Source organism: Rhea americana, unplaced genomic scaffold, assembly GCF_003343005.1.
Source record: "Rhea americana isolate MKP2758 unplaced genomic scaffold, rheAme1 scaffold_328, whole genome shotgun sequence".
NCBI classification, from domain to species: Eukaryota; Metazoa; Chordata; class Aves; order Rheiformes; family Rheidae; genus Rhea; species Rhea americana.
In genome coordinates, this window is record NW_028186455.1 from 128,835 (window position 1) to 138,511 (window position 9,677).

Sequence of the window (9,677 nt, forward strand, 5' to 3'; positions counted from 1 at the left end):
GTTTGCCATGTGATATCTATTGGCATGGGGTATCATTTCATGATAATGATATATTCTCAGGTCAAGTCAACAAGTTTCCAGGTACCTTACTTCTGTTTCTGACTTGAACAACTGCTTTAAAAACATGATAATTTTAACTATTTTTGTTTTACTGTTTTCTTCTGAATCACCTGACAACCCAAATGGTAGTATTGTTATCATTTTTGGTAGGTGATTTCTGCTTAGGTGGGGATTTAGGAGGGAAGGTGGGAATAGAGCTGATTATCATGAAGATGAGTCTTTGTAACTTGTGTGGAGGTGAGGGGGTCTTGTAAGAAACTCTAGGACAAATAGGCTTATTTGTTGTTATCTGTTGTTTGGGTGTTTTTTTTTCCCCCTTAATATTAGGTCAGTCTTGGTCCTTCTTCTGCTATATCATCTTTTGGACTTCCTATTGTTACTTCTCTATGGGTTATCCGATACTTAATTTATTAGAAGCGTAATAACAGATGGAATTTGTTTAGAGTCCAGTGGATTTCTCATCTGCAGATTTTGATAAATCTGAATAGACTGGAGATGATATGAAGAGAAAATAGTATATCTGAATTTGGTGTTCATTCTTTTTGGATTGTAGAGTAAGCCTTTCAACATTACAAGTATACATGAGATTAGCGTTAGACTATGTGACAAGTTAAAGCCCAGCTCTGTAAAAGTAAAAAGGCAACGTTTCTGTTCTCTTCTTCTAAATATTGTACAATGAGGTCATATTCATGATTTTTGGTTAGTCACATACTAAAAAAGATTCTCAAATGTTCTCTGACTTGTGTCAGAAAACTGAGGTTTAGGATATGATTTAAGTGAAGTAAGTATAGAGTTATTATGTGTTATTTAACACCAGTAACGGTGTTGAATATTTTAATTAGTTTTTGTTTCATTRTGGAAAAAAATCTGTTTTGTTTTGAACTCTGGCCTATTTCAGGGAGAAGCAGAGTTCCTCGAGTGGATTTTTTAGTATTGAAGAGTTCATGTCAGCCCTCATCTTATTACGACTATTCTACTTTTTTAAGCTTCCTTATGTCTCATTTAATCCCAGTTGAGATCTCCCTAAACAATAGCTAAGAGCTTCTGTACTGACTTGTCTAAGCCCTTTGCTTCAGATTTATTGCAGCTATTAGTATGCTGTGAGAATAAGAAACCTCAGATATTGAGCTTTATGCTATGATTACCTTGACTTTCTTCTATCTATAAGCAGTTCACATTCAAATGTCAAATAGTGTGGTTTTCTGGTGGCTTAAATCACATAGTATTGTGTGAATATTACCCTCGCTGTGTTCTGGCTCCTATGTGGTAAGGAGGCAGAGTGTGTAGCCCTCAAGGAAAACAGAGTGAAGAGTCCTTCAGAACTAAACATTCATTTTAGGAATGTAGCTCTAATCTGATGTTGGGTTTTGCTAAATTCTTTCTCCTGAAAAGAGGTCTTGGTACTTCTGTTATTTACTTGTGAGGCATTAAAAATTTTTTTTTTTAAGATTTGGTCCTCAGAAAGACTTTTTTCATAAAGATAGCTTTTTAGTCACATTTCCAGGGAAATAAGACTGGCAGTTTTTGTTGTCTGCATGTTCCCTGTTGCTTTCTCTCTCCTCTGTGAAGCTCTGGAACCCATTGGCCAAAATCAACCATATTCAACAGAGGTGGAAATTTGCTGGTAAGGTTGTAGAGAAAGCCCACAGTTGTTCTCACTGAGAAAGAAGCTGCAGCATGAACCAAGTTGTAACATTTGACAGCATATAAATCAACACAAGAGAGTAATGCTGTGAATGCTCTAACCTTGGAAAAAGCTTTCATCAGAACTCACGCTGGTCTGGATGTGGGATAAACCAGATTCAAAGCTACAAGAAAGCATTTCCTAAGTTCTGTTGCACACAAAAACTTTGTCTGACATAATTGCTTACATGGATGCAATACGAATGCATTTTTTAAATACAAAATGGTTTCTTATATTTAAATRGAATTTTTTCCTATTCTTGGAATGTTATCAAACCAAGACATTAGTTGTGAACTACAGCAAAGGCAGTTATTACTATTAGACTAAGGCACTTCCCTTTATTATTCTGAGTGCTGTTTTGGACAACTAATTTAAAGTGCTTCTCATATGATACATTAATATATACGTTATAAAATGTCAGGGGAGTGCTACAAATTTTTTGTCAGACTAGTTAAAGAGTTTCAGCTATACTGAAAGCATTGGCAAGAGGACCTGCCTATATGGTGAGTAATGACGTAACAATTTACTTTTACAATGGGGCTTCAGTGACAACTTTTCATTGCCTTTAAATAATATCTATTATTTTTCCTAGGGATGACAGAGATGGTACGTAAAATTACACTGAGTCGGGCTGTGCGAACAATGCAATATCTGTTTCCTCTTGAATATAACTTCTACCCTCGATCCTGGATTCTGCCAGATGAATTTTCCTTCTTTGAGAAAGAGGTAGATTACTTTTACTCTCAGAATAATATAACTTTTTTGCATGTTGTGGCCATGTCATTTTTTATTTTTTTTCATTTCTATTATATTATTAAACATCTTACTTACATAGGTGCTGTGGATGACATTGTTTTGCTTTTGCCTGAGATCAGACATAGTCCARATGAACTGCTGCTGTTTATTATGTTCTAGAATAAATTTTAAAGAATTAAGCTTCCCTGCAATACCAGAAGAGATGTTTGAAAATTAAACAAGTAGAAACATAAATCCTTCCCCTACATATTCTACTGAGTTTAAGAGGACTAAGTGTTGGGAAGTTCTAATACTGCAGTTTGTRGACTGTGTTATCTCCTCAGGTTCATTACCACCAAAATCTAGTTAGTCCATCCTGCCTGTTTTATTTGAATTCTTCAAATCAGTATTTTGTTGTGTGTTATTTTAAATATATGCAGATCTTTCTGATAATTGCTTGAATGTCTTGTCAGACTGTTACTTTGTTTAAATATTCAAAATGTAATAACATGCCATTCTTTTTCAGCTTTTTGGAAAAAAATACTGTGTGTTGGTGTTCAGTTCTGTTATTGCAGACATTTTAAAAATATTGTATGTGTTTGTTTTAACCCTGTCTGACTCGCCCAGTGCATTCTTGTATTCTACAGTATCCTCTGCTTGGAAAAGTGAGCAGGAAAAGGTATGGACTTTATTAGACTTCTATACTATATGTAACTTTTTAGATAATTATCATTTCCACAATCCAATTAAATCCATGATCATCATTTAGTATGTACTCTTCAAGTGTGCTCTACCACTGCCATGGCACTGCTAAGACCAATTTGTAAAAGCGTAAGTTATGCAATCAATTTAGGCATGACAGTAAACAAGTGAAAATAACATAGAATAAACTTTCAAAATGATGCACTGGGGTTTTAGCTATGATTCTTTTGGGAATTATTCTTGTCTCAGTTAAAACGCACTGATTAAACTGAGCAACATACAGAAATGTGATCTGCAATCAGGCTAAATGTACTGTACTTGCGTGCTGTCAGCAGGTGGCACTGTAAAGAAATAAATTTTTATCTCTGGATGAACTGTTAGTGAAGAGGATTTGATTTTTGTTCCAAGAATAACAGATGTCCAGTAACACGTTCCTCAGAATTTCCTTTGCATATGTTCTTCCATCTGTTTTTTGAGAAAAGCACAGTTCTTGTTATCAAACACTATATTTTATGTTGTAAAAGTTTATGTTCTACTTAACAGAAGTTTTTAATGTAACCCTTCCAAAACAAGAAAAAACACAAAACAAAAAAATCCTAAATCCATTGTGAATCCTAAATGATTCAGAACCCTTTTCACTTGTCTTTTTCTGATTTCTCAGTTGGAGCTTTCAAATCTTTTCTGTTGTTTATGTGTGCATGTATATTTTTTGTTTGTTCACTTTACAACTGAGGGACCCTTATGCTGCTGAAAATGTCATCTCTCAAAGGCTGAGTTTTCATTTTTTTCACAAATGGGTTCTATACAGCATGGGCGGTGCCTGCATTTTAAACATACCCTTACAGGAACTGTCATACTTTTGAGTATGCGATTGCCATTTGGATATTTACCTGAGCGAAAGATGAGTTAACCATCTCAGGTACTTCTAAAAGTGAGGCTATATTGTCATGGACTTTAGCAACTAAGTAGAGAAGTCATTCTGAAAATTGTGTTGCTGTGGCTTCAGTATTATTGGCATTCGTGCTGGTTATAGTAAAGTTAATTACCAAATGTCACAACTTCTGTTGCAGCATAGATGTAAGTTAGGAAGGAGAAGATAATTTGATGCCATTCATAGTACAGCATTTTGTCTTGAAGGACTGGACTGAGAAATTAATGCCTATGAGATTTTGCCTGTATTATAAATGACTACTGAAAGAAGAAATTCATTGAGAATTTCAATCTTGCTACCTCCTCCTGAGGCACAACATATCAAAACAACTCTATCTCAAATATTCTTACTATGCCTCAGTTATATAGTGAAGCTAATGAACTTTTATCGTACATATATATAAATAACTTAACTGAATGCCATCAGGTTTTTCCTGTTCCCATTTTCCTGCATATGTAACCCCACGTGGAAAATGTGGGCATGGCCAATCTAATATTAATCTTGTGTGTTTTAAAAGCCAGCAATCATTGAGAGAGCTGCTCTCAACAGTTTGCTGAAGATGGAGTTCATATTGGAAAATACCAGCAAAATTATAGTTCCCTTAACAGCATTCATAGTAAGCTGAAATAGTGATAAGTATTTTTAACAATAATTTTAAAGTTTTACTCAGTAAATATGTATTTAGCTATTTTTAATATTTACGTATTTTTACCTTGTAAAACATTGCCTGCTAGCATGTCATTGTATCAGAAGGTGAGTTACARATAAACACATTTATCAGAAGCTATGTTGGTTATTACTACACTAACTATCAGAAAAGAATCTGTTGGAATCTCGGCACTGATAAGAACTYGTTTTTAATAGGAAACTCTAGTTTCTAAAAAGTAATCAGCTTGGGATTCAAACTAGGAACTAGGACCTTGGTTGCTCTCATGCTGCCTCCTGTGCATGGTCTTTGAGGATGATGAATAGGCCTAGTGTGATTAATTTTTAATAAGAAWCTAATTTGGACATCTAATTTTCAACACAGCATATTTTTGGTGGTTTAATAACGTTTTCAGTTATTGGATGCCTCTTAGACAATTAGGCTTAAATATTCTGGCCTGTGTGGTGTCAAATCTTGCAGTTCATTTTATATATTTTTTCAGATCCACATATTCGTTCAATCAGTGTTTTACTCATGAAAGATAAGTCTGAAATTGTACTAGATTTGCATTCCATTAGACATTATACTCTCCCTCACTGTTGACTATAAATAGTTAACATGTTTTTAAAGATAATTTGCTTCTATAAAGCTAATTGCACAGAARTATCTCATTTCACGTGATTTTTTTTCCTGCATGACTGATTTTGCTCAGTTTGGACAAGCCTTCTCATAACGGGAATTTGAAAGAGTATAGTTGAGGAGATTGCGGAGAATTTGAAGAAGACTGGAATTTCCTTGAAGATCAAGTRCCCATCCACTTTCCTCAAGAGAGTCAGTCTGCTGAAAACAGACTGAGTCTGGATTACTATCCTTCTCTCTTCCTTCCCCCCCATCCCCTCAAGGTCTTACMTATGTCTGGAATATGTAAGTTTTGATGGACTAATAGATTAGAAGGCTTGAATAACATCCAGAATGCTTTTTAAGCAGATCTTGAAACATACTCAGATACTAACCTTGAAAGACAAATGGCTGAGAGAAGGATGTATACAGTGCAGAAGTTTCTCAGTTTCAGGAGGCTTTGCTGTGTATGGTGAAAAATGATGTCCTTTCCTTTCCAGTTAAATGAATCATGGAAAGAGTTAAGTGTAGCATCATGATCTTCACTGATAGTATAAGAAGCCAGTATATGAAGTCAACTTGTCTAGTTTTGAATTAAGACCTTTGTTGCAAATAACCTTGTCTTGGGATCTTATTTTCCCTAGAATGGCTTCCRTGACTGAATCAATTGAGTTAGTTTRTCATTTTGCCAGATATCCCMGTGCTGTTTTCTGGAACCATGACTGTATTAAATGTCACAAGTATTGTAATTTAAAAAAAACATACAGACACACACACACTCCAAATTGAAGCATGTTGCATCTCTCTCCAATTAGTTTGGATTGAAAAGTGAATCATCTGTTCTCTAGGCAAACTTTTTATAAGATGCTTCTYCTGTCTTCACTGGTCAGAAGAATGAGTTAGTGTCTTCTCTGATGTTAAAAACATAATAGAGAGAAATGTCTTGCTTTATTCTTTGGAGCTAGCAGGTTAGAAGCATGTGTCATTTATACTGGTTCATTTTTTTTATTCTGGTCTCTCTCTGTAGTAAGCACATATCTTGTTCTGAACTCAAACAACAGTGTCTGTTAAAATGCAGTATTTCAAAAGCAGGTTGCCGTTGCATCTTCAACAATAGTCCCCAGAAAGCATTATCTTTTTCAAAAAAGTGCTGCTGTAGCAGAGTAAAAGTAGCCTGAGGCRTGAACAATAGAAATGGGGAACAGGAGGCAAACTGTCCTTATTCTTGTAATGGAGAGAGAGAGTCTGTATTACTTTCKGCCCTAGTAGACCACAATTGGCACTTTGTGTGTGTATGACTAGAAGTGTAGTACAGCATGTTTAGTAGTGAATCTTTAAGATTAATCAAATACTTACTGGGATGCTAACTTTAACAAATTGTGAACTAGAAAGAATCCTCTGGTGTGCACTGTAATATCCTTGAGGGGGAAGATTATTCTTTTGTGATGAAAAGTACAAAGAGATAAAATCCTGCTTTCCTTATTTTGCACATCTAGGGCCACTGATCTAATTTGACTTATTTATTCATATACTGTTYATGTAAGCCTAATCTTCATTGAGTTGTTTTGGCCCTTCAAGTGACCTATTTTGATGAAGGATCTTGCATTGCATTAGTGTGATCACTTGTCCAGGAGAAAAATCCTGGTCTAAATAATTATACTGGAATTCAAGCTGTGGTTAGTAGGAAGGCTTTTAGTAATCTGATTCTCAGTAAAATGAATAATTGGATAGAATGGAACCAGAAGTACTTCAGTCATTGGAAATGTCAGAGGAGCACTAAATAGTGTGGATCAGTTGCCTTACGTAGTCACAGAAAAGAGAGTTCTGTCGGAAAAATCGTGGTTTTCTTAGTGGTAGTCAGCCTTTTTCTGTGTTCCAGTTCTTCATTCTGCAGTGCCAGGGCTGATTGTGGCAATTGATTGTTTTTTCTTTGTTAGTTTGTATCCTCAGGCATTTTAAAGTCAATCTCCAATTGCTGCCAGAGAGAGGGCGGGCTTATGCATGAAATGATGGCACCAGCTTCTTTCAGCCTATTGCTGGCTGGATTGTATGAGCAGGCACTGCAGTGTAGTTCTAGTGTCTTGAAATGTGTGAATGCAAGAAGAGGATTGTCCAGACTAAGAATGTCTGTGGTATTTTGATGTATTAATGTGACATGCCTCCATTTTGAAAAGAAGAGATTTAAAGTATTTTATTTTTCGGATCTCGTGAGTAGCTGATAAAGTTGTCAGGCTGGATCCTGCACTTTTTTCGCTGCATCCTATGTTGGGAATTCGTATGCCTGTGCACTGGTATTAATTTCATGACCTGCAGTCTCTCACTTCCTATTCAGAGAAACTTGGGTTTTGTAGTTGCATTTTGAAAATTACAGTTTGTGCTCTAACAATTTATTTCCTCATAAATATCTGTGAATGCCGTGCTGCTAGATTTATAGCCTTATGGGCTCTATCTCAATGCAGAGAACAGTGATAGAACTGAATGAAGCTACCCAGGCTTGCTTTCAGTGTGGCCTTGTTGCTTTACCAGGAACTTAAAGGACTGCCTGAGAGTGTGACGTGGTGGTTCATTTTCCATTGCTTGCTCAGTCCTTGACCACAAAACTGAAAGTGCCAGATCAGTTGCCAGTTAATGCCACTTTCTTTGGGTTTTCTTTTTGTTCCTAGTGTGTGTCAGCTGGATCATTAAATTCACATTCCAGTTGCCAAACAGCCCTCTGATGTAGCAGTATGTGAGCATCATTGGTACTAGTTGGATTTGGAGAGGCTACATTATATATAAAGTCCTATGTCAGCTGGTATCTCGGATAGCTTTGTTTATTCCTGACACAATTCTGAAGTTTGAGACGTTAACTTCACTGGCTTAAAAATATGTTTTTTTTTCCTTGCTACATGCTCTAAAACATAACATGTTTTATAAATAGGTCTTAGATAACACTAAATCTTGCCTGACTTTCTCTCTTTCTCTTTCATCTCTCTCTCTCTCTTTCTCAATTTTCCTCATCCTTCTAGAGGCATCCAAATCTCTGTAGTTATTGTTTTTACTATACAAGTAACAAATGAGCTAGAACTTACTTAGACATTTGAAAATATTCATGTAATATGAGGGATCTGGTATTTAGCAGATGTCAGGTCCTTACACTGACCTTGTTACTGTCTTTCTGATTTTTTTTTTTGTCCTTGTAGAAAAAAATGTTGAAGCTGGTGAAGTTTAGGTATATTTTTTGGAGTGGGAGTAATGTAAACAATTTGGATGGTGTAATTGTTTTTCTCTGATATAAAAAGTTATGTATATTGGGTTTTTTTTTCTTTTTCTCTTTTTGAGAGTTTTGAGTGAATATATGCAGTCTTCAGATGTGCAGATTTGAATCCAATGGTTAGTTATTGGTGCCTTGTTTAATTCTGATTCACTATATCCAACTGAGACTGATAGTAGCCTCCAAATAGTCTCTGCTGAATGAATGTTTCAGTTTAACATGTTCAAAGGCCAAAATAGCCTTATTACAGTAATTCTATTTGGGTCTGACAGCCGTTAACACCATCTGTTCCAACTGAGATTATCTGATTTTCTTACAGATAAGGTAACAGATTCTTTAGGAAAGAAAAATGGTCAAGCACTTTTTTGGGACTTCTGTCAAGAAGTAGTGTAACCCTCTTTAGTATGTTAGAACCGAAAGCTCAAAAGATGCTTGGTGTGTCTGAAAAGATACTTCTATAATAGGCTGTTTCCTCTTCTGTTATAATGCCAAACCTTGTTGATGCCACAGAAATTAAGTTGCTGATATCAGTCTGCACAAATGACAAGGGGGTTGAGCAAAAGTTTCAGATTGAAATACCTTTAAATTTGACACATTTGGATGTAGATCTGAACTTCAGAGCTTTTTCTCCCCTCCTTTATATTTCCACTTTATGTGTGAGGATGGACACACCTCTCTATAATACACTTTATTTTGTGTTTCAGCTAATAAGCCACATCTGGAATTCTGTAGGATATTTAGGTTCTGACAAACCAGGGATATTCCCCCATTGCTGTTACCATCATTTCTATTTGAGGTAAACCATTTCCCTTATTCACCCCAAGAATCTAAGGCATAATATTGAAAAACTCAAGATGAGGGGATAATGGTTTATACTATGTTCATAGATATCTACAAAGCACTGAGAGAACTGGCTATACAAGTGTCAAGGTTTAAACAGCTGTAAACAATACAGAAATGGGCCATTTAGTCCTCCATCAGCACTCTTACAAGTTATTAAAGCTGACTTTAATAAACAGAGATCTTTCACAGCAAGATACTACAAACA

The 9,677-nt window shown here is 35.6% G+C and overlaps 1 protein-coding gene across 1 annotated transcript in view; it reads left to right on the top strand.

Moving 5' to 3' along the window:
* TTLL11 (tubulin tyrosine ligase like 11) overlaps positions 1-9,677 on the top strand; it is a 52,812-nt gene continuing 43,135 nt past the window's right edge. Inside the window, exons 1-2 of the mRNA XM_085310831.1 lie at positions 1-81; positions 2,337-2,470. Coding sequence (XP_085166957.1) covers positions 2,339-2,470 — 132 coding nt within the window. The 5' untranslated portion in view covers positions 1-81; positions 2,337-2,338. The remainder of the gene's footprint in view (positions 82-2,336; positions 2,471-9,677) is intronic.